The sequence below is a fragment of the Rhinatrema bivittatum genome, chromosome 2 (assembly GCF_901001135.1).
Source record: "Rhinatrema bivittatum chromosome 2, aRhiBiv1.1, whole genome shotgun sequence".
Lineage (NCBI taxonomy): Eukaryota > Metazoa > Chordata > Amphibia > Gymnophiona > Rhinatrematidae > Rhinatrema > Rhinatrema bivittatum.
The window spans coordinates 700,031,256-700,050,578 of NC_042616.1; the positions used below are offsets into that span (position 1 = coordinate 700,031,256).

The 19,323-nt window shown below is 42.0% G+C and overlaps 1 protein-coding gene across 4 annotated transcripts in view; it reads left to right on the forward strand.

Moving 5' to 3' along the window:
* The first annotated feature begins 2,447 nt into the window (after nt 1–2,447).
* The window catches only part of LRRC69 (leucine rich repeat containing 69), an 89,685-nt gene continuing 72,809 nt past the window's right edge, over nt 2,448–19,323 (forward strand). For all 4 annotated transcript variants that reach the window (XM_029591659.1, XM_029591655.1, XM_029591656.1 and 1 more), the window contains exons 1-2: nt 2,448–2,629; nt 11,143–11,269. In XM_029591659.1, the coding sequence (XP_029447519.1) occupies nt 2,453–2,629; nt 11,143–11,269 (304 nt within the window). In that variant the 5' untranslated portion in view covers nt 2,448–2,452. The remainder of the gene's footprint in view (nt 2,630–11,142; nt 11,270–19,323) is intronic.

The following is a 19,323-nucleotide window of genomic DNA, read 5'->3' on the forward strand; positions in this document are numbered from 1 at the left end:
GCATTTTCTCCTGTACTCTTAAAAAAAAAAATTCAAAGATATGAGATGCACATTCCAAAAGCTTACAAAAAATATATTTTCATAAAAGAAAAGCAGAAAAACTGTATAATCCTGGGAGAAATAGCAATAAAATGTTGCATTTGCCCAAAATGTAATCTGAATAAAGACAACACTAACTAACATCAGAACCTGGGAATTGTCCTTTCTGTACTTTGCACTGTTATTTTGCTATAAATGTTACATGTTTATAAAGGCCCACTATTCATACTTAGTAAGCAACATGTCTGTTTTATAAAGGGCATGTCGGGGTTGTGTATGGAGAGGGCCTGACCCATTTACCAAAACGCCTCCTGGAAGGGTAACCATACTATTTAATTCCATTAAATAGTATGGTTACCCCTCTAGCATCAGAGGAGAGGAAGCAGGATTTGCAGGAGGGACAGTAGCACTGTTTGATCTACATATGTCCTAGAAACAGCCACTTGTTGGAAAAGAAACAGCTTATGAGCTCTTCCTGGATATTTTGGGGAGGTCACAGACCAAGTAAAAGGGTGACTTTTCCTACTGATTGGGAAGATAGCTTGCACTCCTAGGGTTTGTCTCCAGTGTGGAGAAAATCCTACTTTTGCTGATTTTTTGTTCTCTTGAAAGGGTTTTGGGAGCCTGCAGCAGCTCACTGCACATTTTGGTGGCAGGTGGTGGTTCACTTGCTTACCCAGTTGGTGCACCTGTGTCAAGCTACTACCTTGAAGAAGAGTAAAAATGAGAGCACCCATCCTGTGCTGCACTCATGGGAGAGAAAAAGGAGACAGTTTAAAGTGAAACCAATTCAGATTCAAGGAAATAAGGTATAGAAAGAAGTGCCCTTAATAGTCTAGAAATCCCTATAACCCATTCCAGAAGGAGTCCTTGCCAGCAAGAACAAGGAATCCTGAAAGTGTGAGGCTAATGCAAGTGATATGGAAGATACTGATTCATTGCCTAAAAAGTGTGCTTTTTATCAATTTTTTTCCAGATTTATTTTGTTGAAACACCAATCCCTGGAGTGACGTGTGTGTGTCTATTTAAGGGCACTGAAGCTTTGCTTCCTTCCCCTGTTCCTAACAAACCCTGGGGCTGTAGCCCCCCTCAGCATGACCTTTGCTCAATTGTGAAGATAAAGGAAAAGGCTACATATTTTTTCTCTAATTTTATCATTTAACCACTGCATATATTACTATGGCAGCACCTGTACAAATTATCATACTAATAGTTCTCAGAATCTGAGGAGACAGAGGGGTAAGAGAGGAAAGGAGAAAGGAGGTGAGAGCAAGGAATTAGAGGAAGAGACATACCTAGTAAAATAAATGAGCATCTCTGCATTTTATTATCAGGCCAGGCCCTATGCCAGCCTAAAGACGGCTTTGCTTTTACTAAAGAAAATGTTACTATGTTAATCCTATGAATACAAAACATGGATTATCCCTAATAAAGATGTTAGCAGAAATAACATTTTAAAAATAAATTAATGGATCTAATAGACAAGACAGAATTAGTAATGTGTTTGTGTTCTTGTCCACCTCCTATCCCTGAAGCTATGGATTAAGTGGTAACGTAACAAAGGAGGGTTTATGCAGGAAGTGTCTAACAACTGTGTTTTGTATACAAAATTTCATAACGAGCAAGACCTCTGCAGAGAACTCTGCTACTCAGAGCTTGGGTTCTGTGTTGCCTTGAAACACAAGATACTTTTTGGTTTCTTAATGTTGCACTTCCTCACAGCCCTGGGGATGCCGGTTCAGTCTAGCTGAAAGCGACTGCACCATAGCGCACGCTTTCACTTGTCACGGTGCTCAGGCCCTTCCTGGGTACAGATGCCACTCACGGTCCTGTTACTGGCTGTTCCTCCCAACCTCTTCTAGAGTAGTCCCTCGCCCTGTTTTCTCTCTATTAGGTGCAGGGATCCTTCCTCTAGTGTCCCAGCCCCCACCTACAGACCTAATTGCCTCTAAATTAACAGTAAACTAATAACTCAACACTTAAAAGTCAGCACACTTAATCTGTCATGGTTTGTGTGGTGGAGCTGTGCGTGGTAAAACCCTCCCCTGTGTCAGCTGGTGCTCCTCGCAACTCCTTGGCTCTGTACATAGAAGAGCCAGGAGCTCTGCTCTGTGCCTGCGGCGAATTACGTTCCGTTCCCTGGGCCTGATTCGCTAAAGCATTTCTCCCATTCTTTGTCTATGGGAAATGCCTCGATGAATCAGGCCCTTTGTTTGCAAAGGGGCAATTGTCAGTTTTATCTAGGGCTCCTTGCTGGCGGGAAAACACATGCGCTCCATAAATACTGTAAACAAACAGGTACATGCGGGTCTCAGGCACCCACTGGCAGCTGTCTCCGTTGCTATGCCGCCGGCTTGTTTCCTGCCTGGGAGGCGTTCTGCTGTTTCCATGGAGACCGACGTCGACGCTCGGCATGGTTGAACTCCAAGTGCTACCGGCTATCAGGGGCCAGGCCCGCATCTTGAACCTGGACGGGAGGAAGTTGCAGCGCGTGCCGCCATCCGTGGCCAAGCTAAACCTGCTCACTTCGCTCCGGCTGCAGAACAACCGCATCGCCAAGCTGCCGCCAGAGCTGGCGGGACTGAGCAACGTGAGTGTCCGGCAGAGCCCCCTTCGCTCCCTCCTTTCCCGCTCCAGGCTCAGTCTGGGGATCAGGGGGCCTAAGAGCCGAAGGACATGATCTTGAATAAACTGTAAAACAAATAGCAAACGCTCTCATTCTAGAACAAGGTGGCATTTTAACTGACAAAATAAGGGAGCCCATAATTGTTTCTCTTTTTCTTCGAGTCTTCTAGAGTTTGAGTTTCCCCAGGGCGTTTATCAGAGACCCATCGTAAAGATCCCTCTCTCCGCTCACTCCCCAATCTCTGCCATGGAAATACCGAAGGCTGCAGGGAGTCTCTTGGGGGCCCATAATTACTCTCTGAGCTTCTCCTTGCCGCATGATCGCTGAAAATCGCTGTAAAACGTTTTGATTTCTCCCGCCTATCTCTAGGGACATGCAGAATAAATCTTAACCCCAGGAGTAGGGGAGTTGATTAGATCTCCTGCTTGGAAACACAATTGTGCTGCTTAAAAAAAAACAAACAGATATGCCTTTTAGCAGGGCAAGAGAGACTTTTTAAAGTATGTATTTCCCTGAGAATTGTTAGCTTAGCTGAGTTTGCCACGATTTGTATTTTCTGGGGTTTGTGCTCATATTGTTATTTTTTCACCTTTTATAATAAAATAAACCGTCTCATTTCAATTGCTAGGCAGGCTGTTAACACAATTAAAAATCATACTTTGAATTGTCTGCTTGCAAATGCTAGAAATCTAAAAAATAAGATTGGAGATTTAGACTGTATGGCACTGAACCAAGATGTAGACATAATAGGTAGCTCAGAGACATGGTGGAAGGAGGATAATGAAACATTGTGATACTATTATATTGAAACAATAGGCCAATTCAAATTGGTGAAGGGATAGTGCTATATGCAGGGGCGGATTGCCCTATAGGGGGATTGGGCATCCCCCGGTGGGCCGGTCTCTCTAGTCACGTGGTCTGCCGAGCACTGCTGTGACAGAGCCGCGCTCAGCAGACCATGTGGTATCTCCTGGGTGGCGAATCCCAGGGCCAGTCGTCAGCGGGAATCCGCCCCTGGCTATATGTTAAGAATGGCATAGAGTCAAAACAGGATAAAAGTCATGCAGGAAACAAAATGCACTCTGGAATCTTGATGGAGAGAAAATCTCTGTGTGATGGGGAAGAGTATAGCTGTAGGGATATAGCACCATCCAGGATGAAGAGACACAGTTAAAGCTTACAAATTAGCCAACACAATAATACTGGAAGATTTCAATTACCCCAATATTGAATGGGTGAATGTCTTGTTGGGACATGCTAGGAAAGTAACATTTTTAAATGCTATAAATGACTGCTTCATGGAGTAGATGGAACTGGAGCTGACAAGAGGTGGGGAATACCCTAGATTTAATCCTCACTGTGATGTAGGATGATGTGCAAGAGGTAATGTTGATGGAGTTGGTTGGTAATAGTGACAATAAACAAATCAAAATGTAATCACTGAAGAGAGGACATTAAAGGAAACTACTGCAGTAGCATTTAACTTTAAACAAGGAGACAGAAAATTATAAAAAACCTAAAAGAAGCAGTTGGGAAGGTTAGACATTGATGCTATTTGGAAACACCATCTTGGAACCCCGACTAGATGCAGCCCTGGATTAACCATGAAGCAAAATAAGCATGTGCATAGGGCATCAAGGGAAGGGGGCACCGCAGAGTGTTGAAAATTTTTATTTTTTCTGTTGCCCATAGATATAAGCAAATAATTTGCTTATATTGCTTACTGTTATTTAGTGTTAAATAAATAACATTTTTTTTAAAGTTCATATTTAATATAGTTGTGGAGTCTGGCCTGGGGGATGACCTGGAAGATAACTACATTTTTAATCTCTTATTTCACCTTCAGCACTTATTGTCTTAATGTCTTGTCAGTTAAGCAATGGAAGGGCCGAGGAGGCACCAATGTTGGGCTGTACTTAGGGCATTAGTTGGCCTTAATCTGGCCCTAACTAGATGGATTCTATGAATTATAAAAGGTAGAAAGAAGACCTAATGACTCCCCACATGGTTAAATGTTGAGGTGAAAGACGCTATTAAAGTCAAAGGGCATCTTTCAAATACTGGAAAGCAGATCCAAATGAAGAAAATGGGAGAGAGCATAAGCACTGGCAAGTTATACGTAAAGCATTAATAAGGCAAGTGTTACATTTACCATTCGCGGGATGGCCCTGCGAGCAGCTTCACTCAACCCGAACGCCACCAGTAGTCTCAAGCAGCTGGATGTTGCCAAGGCACAGCAGATGCCGTCCTTCCTGAGCGTGCACGTGCATGACATGATCCATTTAAAGGGCCCGCAGCAGGAAAAGCTTGCAGCGCCCTCAGATGACATCTTTGCTTCTCACCCTATAAAAGGGCTCTTCAGACCTTCCAGCCTTGTCTCAGCAAGAAGATCATTTTGTTCCTAGTCTTTGGCTTGGTTCCTGTCTTCAGTTTTCAGCCTTGCTCCACCACAGTCTTCAGCCTTGCTCCAGTCCTCAGTCTTCAGCCTTGCCCCAGTTTTCAGCCTTCAGCTTGTCTTCAGCCACAGCCTTGCCTCTGTCAAGTCTTCAGGTTCAGCCATAGCGTTGTCTTCAGCCTTAGCCTCAGCCTTGTTCCATGTCTGTTTCCAGTTTCAGCTTGGTTCTTCAGCCTTGTCTGGTCTCTAGCCTTGTCCAGCTATTCAGATCTGACCGTAGTCACAGCCTTTTGGACTTTGTCATGCCAAGACTCATTCATCCTGCCCTTGAGGTTGCATCAATTGCGCCACAGCAAGAGGGGCTCACTCTCACATCGTTCACAACAGCAAGCTAAAAGAGACTTTGAAAAAAGCTTACCAGAGAGAAACATTTTCAAGTATATTTGAAATAGAAAGCCTGTGAGGGAGTCGATTGGATTGCTAGATGACTGGGGGATAAAAGGGACATTCAGAGAAGAGAAGGCCAGCAGAACAAGTAAATTAATTCTTTGCTTCGGGCTTTACTGAGAAGAGTATCGGGGAGGGTGATGATTCAGAGAAAATGAAGCAAATCACAGTGTGTTGAAAAGATATAATAGAGCAAACTGACAAACTAAAGAATAGCAAGTCATTGGGACCAGATGGTATACACCCTAGAGTTCTGAAAAAAAATGAAATTATAGAATGCTTACTAATAATCTTTAGCTTATTATTACAATCAGTTATGGTACCTGAGGATTAGAGGTTGGCCAAAAAAACATCCATATTTAAAACGGGTTCCAGGGTTAATCTGGAAAATTACAGACTGGTGAACTTTATGTTGGTGCTAGGCAAAATAGTAGGTGTTGTGAAGAACAAAATTGCTTGCTATCTGAATAGTCAACAGATTAATGGAGCAGAGCCAACAAGGTTTAACAAAGAGAAGTCTTGTCTTATAAATTTATTAGATTTTTTTGAAGGGGTTAATAAACATGTGGACAAGGGTGAGTTGGTTGATATAATGTATCTAGATTTTCAAAAGGCATTTGACAAAGTCCCTAATAAGAGGCTCATCAGGAAATTAGTCATAGGATAGGAGGCAATGTCCTATTGTGGATTGGTAGCTGGTTAAAAGATAGGAAACAGAGTAGGACTGAATGGTCATTTCTTTCAGTGGAGAAAGGTAATTTGTGGAGTGCCCCGGGGACCTGTACTGGGATCAATGCTTTTTAATGTATTTATAGATTATCTAAAACATGGAATGATGTGTGAGGTGATCAAATCTGCATATGATACACAATTATTCAAAATTGTTACATCACAAGCCAATTGAGGGCTTACAAGAGGACCTTGCCAGATTGGAGGATTGGGTATCTAAATAGCAGATGACATTTAATGTAGACAAGTGTACCCTGCTGGGTTATACAGTAGGCATCAACATTCAGGAAAAGGCTCTTGGAGTCACTGTGGACAAGTTTTGAAAACCTCAGCTCAAGGTGCAAAGCAATCAAAAACGTAAATAGAATGTTAGGTATTATTAGGAAAGAAATGGAAATTAATATGGAAGATATTGTAAGTCCTCTGTATCGATCCATGGTGCAACAGCACTTTGGGGTAAATTTTATGCATGTAAAAATTAGCATATTCACACGTAACTAAGATGTATTCATGTATTTTATAAAAGTAAAAAATACACATGTATTTTCACTTTCATGAGCACATATACGCCTATAAAAAAGGGGCAGTCTTGGGGCGTTTCAGAGAGAGGCCAACACTTAGGCATTTAGGTTGCTATTTTAAAAGACACACGTACATTTGCAACCTACTTGCATATTTATACTCCTGCTAGTTAACTGGCATGATATTAAGTACGTTTATTGTGTAGTACTGACAAGGTGGGAGGTCTGGGTGAGCTGGGGGGAGTTCAGGCTGAAGAACTAGGAAGGCCTTGATGACATGAACAAAGAATGGGCAAACTGATTCATTTAATTTATGTGCAAATGTTTTAAAATTGGCTCACTTATATGTTGTGGTGGGTCATCTCCAACGTCACTCCCGAATGGGTAGTCCAGCACCGTGTGGTCCTCTATTCTTGCCTTTTCAGGGATTCTCTGTTGCTGATCCCAGCAGCCCTGGATTCTGCCAGGCCCCGCCTCGGGTCTCCCGGCCTCCGTATGGCCTGTCCTTAAACCAGGGAACAACCTGGCTCACAGTCCCGCCAAGTTTCCCATGTACAAACACAAAACAACAGTTTGTGGTCAAAACATATCAGTCTCTTTTATAAAGTTCTTGCTAATAAACCCCGGTGGGTCAGAAAAACCTTGTGGAAAAACTCCCTTTTCCACAAGGCTACACTGTCTGGCTTTCTCAGCAAAATAACCGCCCTGCCTGGGAGTTGTACAACCCGCCCCAACTCAGGTTGCAGCCTTCTCAAGCCAAACAATTAGAAAAACACAGTGTAACTTAACTAAAGAAAAACATTCTTCACAACACTTTAAATCCACCCTTCCCCCAACAATGTCACTCACTCTGTTTCCATGCTGGAATCTGAGGACTCCTCTGTTAGGGGATCTATGTCTATCTCCTCCTCTTGCTCTGAAGAGCTCTGCTTTTCAGGCCCCTGAACCAGGCACGCCTTCATCCTCTATGGCCATTGGCTCAGGTGTGTCTGATTCACTGCAGCTCTGCTCAGCTGCCTGCTCTTCCTCTTCTCTGGCCCGAGGTCGAGTTGTGCCTCTGTAAACCTGGGAGTTGCAGTTCTCTTCAGACCTTCAAGTGCCCTCTGCTGTCTGGGAGAGTGGGCTGGTGCCCCTCTCCCGGGCAATTTTTGTATGGTCTGAAAATAGGCCCTCTGCTGTCTAACCCGGGTCTTGGTTCTCCCTTTCTTACTCCAACTCAGTTTTCCTGCTTCAGACCGGGTTGTGCTTCATTACAATGTGTAAATTGGGACTTGTTTGATTAAGTCCTACTTTCATGTGTCAAATATATGCATATATATTCTTAAAATAGGTAGGAAAAGTACATACATTCAATGCATTGATGTACGTGATTTTAATGCATTCCATGTATTCACATATAAGCCTGCATATGTTGCGGGTAGAGATATGCATAATTTATAAAACTCACATATATCATTCGCACGGGTTATAAAATACTTGCATATATCTGCTCCCGACCATATACGCACATATATGCCACCATGTGCATTTGTTTGAAAGTTATCCTCCCTGAGTGTTGTGTGCAGTTCTGTTCACTACATTTCATAAAAGACATAGCAAAATTAGAAAAGGTACAGAAAAGGGCAACAAAAATCATAAAGTGCATAGAGCGATTCTCCTATGGAGAAAGGCTAAAGAGGTTAGGGCTTTTCAGTTTAGAGAAGAGATGTCTGAGAGGGGAGATGTGATAGAGGTCTATAAAATAACGAGTGGAGTGGAATGGGTAAATGCAAATCAGTTGTGATCGCACCATAGAGCAATACAAAGGTATTATGACATTCTCTGTTTTATTCTTCATTCCTTTCTTAATAATTCCTAGCATTCTGTTTGCTTTCTTGGATTCCACCACACACTGAACAGTAGATTTCAACATATTATCCACGATGATGCCTCGATCCTTTTCCTGGGTGGTGACTCCCTAAGTGGAACCTTGCATTGTGTTCCACTTAGTGAACCTTGCTACACAATGCAACCTTGAGTTGCTCTTCCCTATATGTATCACTTTGCACTTGTCCACATTAAATGTCATCTGCTATTTGGATGCCCAGTCTCTCAGTCTTGCAAGGTCCTCTTGAAATTTTTCACAATACTCTTGTGATTTAACAACTTTGAATAATTTTGTGTCATCAGCAAATTTGATTACCTCACACGTTGTTCCCATATCTAGGTCATTTATGAATATGTTAAAAAGCAGCAATCCTAGTACAGGTCCCTGGAGCACTCCACTATTCATTCACCTATAACCCCACTCTCTGTTTTCTATCTTTTAACTAGTCACTGAAGTAAAATAACCATATGTGAAAGTTCTACACCATCAATGTGCAGTTCTAGTTTTCTTCTTTCATGTAGTTGTAACATTAGTCTGAGTCTGATTAACTAGATTTCTCAGTGAAGATATCTGATATGCCAAGAGGACAGATGTATTTTTGGTGTAGTGTCTGGTTCTTTTGTTTTGTTTTGTGGTTCTTTTTTTTTTTTTAGCTAGGGTGTGTTCTTGGGGATTTTTTTTGTTTGTTTTTTTCTGGGATGCTGCAAGATTGAATCTCCTATCCTATGACTTTTTAATTTCCTCAAGAGTTTCTCATGAGGTACTTTGTCAAAAACGTTCTGAAAATCCAGAAACAATATAATCAACTGGCTCACCTTTATCCACATGTTTATTCATTCCTTCAAAAATATAGTAAATTGGTGAAACAAGACTTCCCTTGGCTAAATCCTTATTGACTTTGTCCTATTAAACTATGTCTATCTATATGCTCAATAATTTTGTTTTTTCCCAGCTCTGACATCAGGCTCACTGCTCTGTAGTTTCCCAGCTCACCCCTGGGATTTAAAAAAAATGGCATTACATTGGCCATGCTCCAATCTTCAGATACTGTAGCTGACTTCAATGATAGTTTACATATTACCAACAGTAGGTCCGCAATTTAATTTTTCAGTTCTTTTAGTACTCTGGGATGTATTAGGGATGTACATTTGTTTAAAACGAAACTGTAAAATGTGACAAATAAGGCTAATTCATTTCATTCATGGGGCCCCAAAATGAATTGGGGGGCCCTGTATGAAATGAACCTTATTCGTTTGTTTCATTTAAACTAATGATTTGGGCCTAGTTCGAGGGCCAAAGCAGAGGCCGCAGCCTAGGCCTGAGCATGACCCCCGAAAATTAAACTAAAAAAACAAAAACTTACCTGATCCGTGTGGTATCCGATGAAGGCTAGGCCCCGATGTTGGGATCTAGGCCCGGACCCAGGCCTGAGACTGCAACTCGACCTGAAGGACGGAATTTGACGCCAGCCCGATGCTATGACCCGACCCAGATATCAGGTCCCAATGCCAGGGCAATATATGGAAATTGCTGTTCATCAAAATGGCGCCGTCCGCTGGGGTGAATGCGCTGGAGTTAATTAACTACAGTGCAACCCCAGTAGATGGTGTTATTGTGCTGCGGGCTGAAGAAAGAAAGGATGCCTGAAGAGGGGCTCCCAGGCCTGGACTCCAAGACATGGTCCTGACCCTGTGCCAAGGCCTTGGTGTTGGGTTTGGGTTCGGACTTAGGCCCCTGCATTAGGACCCGGCCTCCGGGTTGGGTTGCAAGTCCGAGGCTTTGGCCTAGTCCAAGATGGCAGATCTCCATTGGACCAGCTAAGTGGGGGCAGTGGGGGATCCTGGCCCCGGTGTTTTTCCATTAAGTTGAGAGGGAGGGCTTATTTTCATATTTTATGGCCATTTTGGGGGGTTTTTTGAATTGCTTGATTCATTTTTTTTCACACGAATGAAATGAATCAAGCAATCCATGAACCAAAATTAATGGTATAAAAACTTCCTGAAAACGAACAAAAAAACCAAAAATACATTTTTTCCCCTGTACATCCCTAGGATGTATACCTGCTTAAAATCCCACCTTTTTAAGGTTGCCTTTAAATCTTGGACCCTAGTTCTTCTCCATATTTACTATAATAAATACATTTCCTGAAGCCTCATATTTGTGTTGTGTGTCTTGACTAGATTGTAAACACCACAGAACAGCAGATGGAAGCAGAGAGCAACTAGCATGCTGATGTCACCTTTTATAAACATCTGTACAGCTGTGCATATATCTAATAGTGTTATAGAAAAGATAACTAGTAACAGTAGAAGTAATACTAGTAAGGGGAACTACCACTATGCACTTCACTCTGTTGTTTGAGAGAATATCCTGTTGGTCTAGTGAGTCAGTTTATCTAATTTTTCACAGCTTAATAAATGAAATATCAATTTTTTAAAACCATTTCTGCTTAAGAGAAAATCCTTTGAATTTTTAGTTTAATGGGTATAAATATTTATTGTATGCATTTTTTTTTTAGTTGACAGAATTACATTTGGGAAACAATGTCTTTGAAGAAGTTCCAGAAGAGCTGAAAAATTTCAGATCATTGCAGAAGCTTTTCATGTTTGGAAATAAGATAACCACAATATCAACCAAAATATTTGGTAAGTCTTTTTTGTTATTTTTATTTTCCTAGTTTATATATATATATATATATATGTTTTTTTTTTAAATTCGTAAACAAAGTATTTATTAAACATAAATTAAGTTAAAATCTATCTTTCGTCTGCTCAAAAAATAAAATTAGATTCCAAAATAGAAATGTAAGAGCACAGGCTAGATGGAGACAAGAAGGCAAAATAGAGAAAATAACTTAATACAAAACTGGTAGTCAGTCAAGCAATATACAAGCCCAGACGTAAATACAATTAAAGAATTAATTCTGAAGAATAAACCCTCAGTATTGACAACATTCTCTAGATTTCGTATAGTGAAAATAACTAAGAAACCAACTGAATAATTCTCTGAAGTGAGAATCGAGGACTCAGAAGAAAAAACATTGATATGAGCAGGGCTGCCAACAGAAATTTTAGGGCACAGTAAACATAAGCTTTCTAGCCCAATTCGAGCTTTGATCTTGGATCCTCTCCCTCCAACTTGTTAGGATTCTTGGCTCACAGGAGAGCCCCATGAACCTCTGCACTCATCAGTAATAGTTGCTGACACAAGCGAGCCCATCTTCGCAGTTGAAACGCTGCTGTCATGCTGCCCTTGCAGCAAACCTCCTGAGACGCGCGTGTGTGTGTTGCATGGCAGGAATTCTTGCTATTTATAGAAACATAGAAAAATCGGCAGAAGAAGACCAAACGGCCCATCCAGTCTGCCCAGTAAGCTTTCACACTTATTTTTTCATACTTATCTGTTACTCATGTCCCTTTTAAGTAACATTTTGGTTCTATTTCCCTTCCACCCCCGCCATCGATGTAGATAGCAGTGCTGGAGCTGCATCTAAGTGTAGTATCTAGCTAATTGGTTTGGGGTAGTAACCACCGTAATAAGCAAGCTACTCCCATGCTTGTTTACTCAGCCTGTGCAATTCAGTCCTTGTTGGTTGTTTGAATATAAATCCTCTTTTCTTCATTCCCCTGCCATTGAAAGCTTTTAAGATGTGAACTGCTCTGAGCCATGGCAGAGTGCAGTATAGAAATGTTAATAAAGATAAAGATAAAAGATACTGGCACCCTCCGATGATGTTATCCAGGCTCCTTCTTAAGCCTCAACACCTCAGCAATGGGTCTCCTGCCTTGCAATGCATGTTGCTCTAGTTCTTGGTGTCCTGCATTCATGGTTCCTATTGTTCTATGTTCCTGGTACCTTGCATCATCCTTCCTTGCCTTATCCAGCCTTACCTCATCTTGTCTTGCCTCGCACAGTCTTGTCTTCTCCTGCTTTCCTCATCCAGCTCACCTTGTCCAGCCTCACCTTATCGTATTCATCTTCTCTAGAGTCTTCAGTATGTCTTTGTCCACTCTTGGCTTGACCCTTGCCTGGACCTGACCCTTGCCTGGATCTGACACCCATGCTAGCTGTCTACCCCAACCTTATCCTGTCTCTGACTCCATTAGTCTGCTGTCTGCTGTGATCCCAGTGTGCTTCTGTATGACGCTGCCTCTGTTTTGTTTTTGCCAGGTTTGGGTAAAACTGTGATGTATGCTTTGTTAAAGTCAGATGGGAATACCCCAGTTGTTAAGCCTTCCTGGCAGAATGTACATAAAGGTTCCGAAAGTTTATTGCATAGGATCTTAAAGTAGTCATATGAGAACCCGTCTGGTTCAGGGGCCTTGCCTATTTTACTTGCTTTGATTACACTAATTATTTCAGAAGGGGTGATTGGCCTGTTGAGAATTTCTACTTGCTGAGGTGTGAGTTGAGGTAGTTTCAACTGTTGGAAGAATTGATCCTCCGCTGCTTGCCCCCCCACCCTGTCTTCAGAGTATAATGTAGCATAAAAGGAGCGCAGAGTTTCCCCAATCTCTGCTTCCCATGTGGCCCATGAACCTTGTGGGTTCCTCAGCTTTTCAATGTAAGTTCTGCTATGTAGTGCTCTTACCATGTTTGCTAGCAATTTCCCTGTCCGGTTCCCAAATCGGAAGAAATTATGTTCAGCAAACTGGAAACCTTTCATAGCCCTTTGTTGCAAATATCCTTGTAATTCTCCCAGTATTGAATGATAGGTGTGTCTCATGGTAGTGGACGGTGTGTGAATCATCTGCTTCTTGGCCTGGCTTAAAGCCGTTTCTAATTGTAATATTTTAGAATTCAATTTCTTGTTTCTAGCCCGTAGGAATGAGATTATTTCTCCTCACATTATCACTTTACTGGTCTCCCAAAACAAAAGTGGGTTATCCTTATGTTGTGCATTAGTTTCACTGAAAAGAGACCACTTGTCTAGCAGAAATCTCTGAAAAACCGCATTATCCTTCATATAAGTGGGGAAGTGTCACCATTTGTCCCTCTCCTCAGGGTGTAAATTCCTCCAAAAATCCATTAGTTGCAGATTTTTACAAAATTTAGCTAAACATATTGGAGTAGTATTTAGTCATTTTATACCAGGGGAGGTTGACCTATCCAAATTTGGGTCAAACACCATATTGATGTCTCCTGCTATAATAAGCCATCCCTGCAAAGATTTCAATATTTGACCTGCTAGTTGGTGAAAAAAAGTGGTTGACACAGCGTTTGGTCTGTATACATTACAAAGAGTTATATCTTTACCATTTAGTCTGCCTCTGAGAATGGAGTATCTACCTTCTGGGTCCGCTATCTCTGAATTCAATTTACAATTTAGGGATTTATGGAGCAATATTGCCACCCCTGCTTTTTTCCCTTTAGCTTGGGAATAATAAACTTGTCCTACCCAATCTCATGAAAGTTTCTTGCTCTCGGCCGCTGACAAATGTGTCTCTTGTAAGCATGCAACATCAATTTTGTTTCTGCGTAGGTGTTGCTCTTTTTACAGGGTTACCTAGCCCATTCATGTTCAGGCTTGCTAGTCGTAATGTATTAGGTGTCATGAGTTTGGCATAGAAAAGTTATTGTACATTTGATTGTGTATCATATTTATCAGCTCAAGAGCCCCCCAGCCTAGGCTCCCCAGCCTTGATCTGGCCCATTTTTCCTTGTCTCTTGTTGAAACCTTGAAAACCATAAAGACAATCATAACTGTGCATTGTACACCCAAACTTACTGATTGAGCTAGATTACTAACTGATACTTTCCCTCTACCCCCCCCCCCCCTTCCGCCCTCCCTTCATTCCCTCCCATTTCCTGGGAACCTAAATCAAAGGGCTTTCCTAGAATAACAAGGAAAGGCAAGGATCACGAAGGGATGTGTCCAGGCACCATCCCATATGAGTTGCAAACAAATCTGTACATTGTTAACATGTCCCATGAGAAGACAAAAGATAATGAAGAAAAACGCCACAAATCCATTATAGTCGGCACTCCTCGTGCGTCGCATGAAATTTCTCAAGTCTTTCTATCTGTCTCATAATCATGCCGCTGACGTGGCCACAGCCAGAAAGGGTCAAGAGTCTTTCTGCCCTGGTAGGTTGTCTGGTGTTCCCCGTCTTCAGCCCGTCCTCCGGTCTTTCTTCAGATACTGTTGTATGCCATGTTGTTCCGTGGTCAGTGCTGACGGCAATGTGCGTTCTGCATAGTTAAATAACATCTTGACGTCATCTCTTCGGTTTAACTCAGGCATTTATGGAATTTTGAATCACTGTTGGGACCTTAGTTAACTTGTAATTCCGAACTAGAATGAACAAGGATTAACAGTCTCTTAAGTTTGTGAACGTCTAACTCCAATGATTGGTAATAAAGACTATTTAACTGGTATTGTGAAACCGCCATCATAAACGCTGTGTGTCAAAAAACAAAACAAAACTGTAGAGAATCCATTACTGTCTTTGTTTCCATTGCTCAGTTTCCTGTAAGTCCGTTCGCAAATGACTTTGCCTCCGATAGATTTTTAAAAAGGTGGACCGACCCAGCATGCCAAATTTTTAAGTTTGCAGGGTATTGTAGCTGGAATTTAATATTCCGGCAGTACAGGTCGGAGCAGAGTGGGCTGAAAAGTTTTCTCTTCTGGGAAAGCTGGGCTGAAAAATCTTGAAAGAGCCGCACTAGTTTCGCTTCATATGCCAAGTCCTTAGCGGAGCAGGAAGCTTGCATTATTTTATTTTTGTGTGTCCAGTTTAGCAGTCTGGTGATGGCCAGCCGTGGTCTTTGTTCTCCCTCCTGCCGTCGACCTAAACGGTGCGCTCTCTCTATGCAGTTTCCCTTCCAAATCCGGGAGTGACAGCACCTCCAGGAGCCATGTTTCTAGAAAAGTTATTAGGTTTGGTTCTTCAATAGTTTCCAGCAAGCCTCCCCCAGGTTAGTAATACGTTATTCGGCATGTTTTAGTCATGGCGGGAGGTCAACAATAGATTGTTTCAGCTGTTGAAATTGTGAGGCTAAGTCGGTAAACATAAGAACATAAGAAAATGCCATACTGGGTCAGACCAAGGGTCCATCAAGCCCAGCATCCTGTTTCCAACAGTGGCCAATCTAGGCCATAAGAACCTGGCAAAAACCCAAAAACCTCGAGTCAAGCGCGTTCACCACTGCTGCTGTGACCTGTGCTATTAAATCGCTGGTGGTTTCTCTCACGGGTGAGCTCGAGGGGTCACTCGAAGTAGTAGAAGGTGTAGTGAGGCCTTTCACCGGCGCAATTTTGTCAGGGGCTTCTCTGTTCTTTTCTTTTTCTTTTTTACCCCCTCTCAAGGGTATAGCAGTCTGCAATTTTAACATATATTTATCTATAGACATGTACCTCTACTATGCTGCAATTATAGGGTTGTCCAGCGTCTACGGGAGGCAGCAAGTAGGTGTTGTAAACGGATGGTGCCCGGAGCTGAGCCAGTGCACGTCTGTTCAGCTACACCACATCATGTGAGCCCCTAGAGCCCTTTTTAAATATTGGGGTTACATTAGCTATCCTCCAGTCTTCAGGTACAATGGATGATTTTAAAGATAGGTTACAAATTTTTACTAATAGGTCTGAAATTTCATTTTTGAGTTCCTTCAGAACTCTGGGGCGTATACCATCTGATCTAGGTGATTTACTACTCTTCAGTTTGTCAATCAGGCCTACCACATCTTCTAGGTTCACCGTGATTTGGTTCAGTCCATCTGAATCATTACCCATGAAAACTTCTCCGGTATGGGTACCTCCCCAACATCCTCTTCAGTAAACACTGAAGCAAAAAAATAATTTAATCTTTCCGCGATGGCCTTATCTTTTCTAAGTGTCCCTTTAACCCCTCGATCATCTAACGGTCCAACTGACTCCCTCACAGGCTTTCTGCTTCTGATATATTTAAAAAAGACTTTACTGTGAGTTTTTGCCTCTATGGCCAACTTCTTTTCAAATTCTCTCTTAGCCTGTCTTATCAATGTCTTACATTTAACTTGCCAACGCTTATGCATTATCCTATTTTCTTCTGTTGGATCCTTCTTCCAATTTTTGAATGAAGATCTTTTGGCTAAAATAGCTTCTTTCACCTCCCCTTTAAACATGCTGGTAATCGTTTTGCCTTCTTTGCCTTTTTTAACAAATGACCACGCCTATTTCACACTTTTTACCTTTGTAGCTGCTCCTTTCAGTTTTTTTCTATTTTTCTCATTTTATCAAAGTTTCCCTTTTGATGGTTTTAACCCCAGAATTCAGAAAGAGCTCAAATATGAAACTGCAGGCATTCCACAGGTAATCTGTAACAATAGGAGGCAGTGTCCTATTATGGATTGGTAATGATTAAAAGATAGGAAACAGAGAGTAGGTCTAAATGGTCATTTTTCACAATGGAGAGACAGGAATATCCTAGGGATCTATACTGGGATTAGTGTTACCATATTTATAAATTATCTGGAAAAGAGAGCAGTGAGTGAGGTGATCAAATTTGTAGATGAGCAAATTATAAGGAATTGCAGGAGGACCTTGTGAGACTGGGCACTTGGGCATCTAAATGCTATATGAAATTTAGGGCCTCATTTTTTAAAGTATTGCAGGCCTGCGGTACTTTAGAAAAATGAGGTAATGAGGGGAGGAGGGCCAAAACGGGGGGGGGGGGGGGGGGACCTGCGCTAGCTGGCAGCGATCGCACCTCCGCGGTGTGATCGCTGCCGGCATCGCGCCCAATAACCACACCATAGAAGGTGTAGTTATTGGGCACGAAATAGGCAGCAAAAAGGCTCCTTACCTTTTCGCTGTCCGCGCCGTCCTCGCAGAGTCGGCCCCGGTGATGCCCCGCCTCCTCCTCTTCCGGGGCTGACTCTGCCCCGATGTAGGTAGTGCAGGTGTGCGCTACCTTCGCTAGCTATCGCAGGCTTGCGCTGTTAGCGCAAGCCTGCGATAGCCTTAGAAAATAAGGCCCTTAATGTGGACAAGTGGGATTCTACTGTAATACTTAGAATGTTATTTTAAATGTTTATTTTATAGTCTGTTTTTAGTTTTTTATTATGTTTTATGTATATTGTAATTTGTTTTAATGTATTTCACTGTGATGGATACTCTGATTTCACAAGTAATCAAATATAGATAAATAAGTAAATAAATAAAGAGCAAAGTGGTGTACATAAAGAAAAATGCTTTACTAAAAATATATGAACCGCCTCATCAACTGAGATCTTCTCAAAGAGGACTGGTTGATATGCCTTTGGTCAAACTTGCTTGCCTTATGAGAATAAGGGAGTCTGCCTTTTCGGTTGCAGAACCTATATTCTGGAATTCCTTACCCATGTAACTCAGAATGTCGGAATGTATAAAAATGTTTTGACTCCTTCTAAAAAGATTTTTGTTAAATCAGTCATTTGATTAAGAACTTCAGTATTGACTCTCCCATGTGCAGGTCCCCAGAGGCAGGCAGAGTTCCAGAGTTTCAATGAGTGGATGAGACGACAGTGCAGGGAAGAGGGATTCAGTTTTGTAAGGAACTGGGGAAACCTTTGGGGAAGGGGGAGACTTTTCCGAAAGGATCTTTTGGCTAAAATAGCTTCTTAATGCGTGGAATACATGTGGACTGCGCATCTAGGATTGTATTTTTAAACAATGTCCATGCCTGTTGAACACTTTTAACCTTTGCAGCTGCATCTGTCAATTTTTTTCTAACTTTCTAACTTAGTGCCCATGCTATTTTTTAAGATGGCGCTGGCCGTCCATTGCTTCTACCATGTGACAGAGGCCGGCCAATGGCACCGATAGCCCCTGTCACATGGTAATCGCAAAGGGCCATCGGTGCCATTTTGTTTACTGGCAGCCGACGGCCCGAGAGCGGGAGATTGCTTCCGGGACCCCTGCTGGACCACCAGGGACTTTAGACAAGTTTTGGGGGGATTGGGAGGATGGGGGATTGTAATTAATTAAATCTGAAGGGTTGGGGTGGTTTTTTTTTTTTCCGGATTGGGACAGCCAAAAAGAAATCGGCCTGAACCGCGGGAAACAAAATTTCCCGCGGCAGGCCGATAACGAAGGCTGAACCAAAAGGTTCGGCCGAATCACATCTCTACAAATTATATTGCAATTATAGGGAGGGGTGAGGCACTTTATGTCTGAGAGGGTGTAGAGTCCAACAGGATAAAGATCATACAAGAGACTAAATGCTCAGTAGAATCTATATGGGTAGAAATCCCATGTGTGTTGGGTAAGAGTATAGTGATAGGAATATACTACCGTCCACCTGGACAAAATGATCAGACAGATGATGAAATGCTAAGAGAAATCAGGGAAGCTAACCATTTTGGCAGTGCAGAAATAATGGAAGATTTCAATTACCCCAATATTGATTGGGTAAATATAACATCAGGACTTGCTAGAGACATAAAGTGAGAGGGAGCTATTTTAGATTTAATTCTTAGTGGAACACAGGATTTGGTGAGAGAGGTAATGGTGGTGGGGCCACTTGGCAATATGATCATATCATGATCAAATTTCAACTAATGACTGGAAGGGGGACAATAAGTAAATCTACAGCTCTAACACTAAATTTTCTAAAGGGAAACTTTGATAAAAGGAGGAAAATAGTTAGAAAAAAACTGAAAGATGTAGCTGCAAAGGTTAAAAGTGTTCAACAGGCACGGACATTGTTTGAAAATACAATCCTAGACACGCAATCCAGAT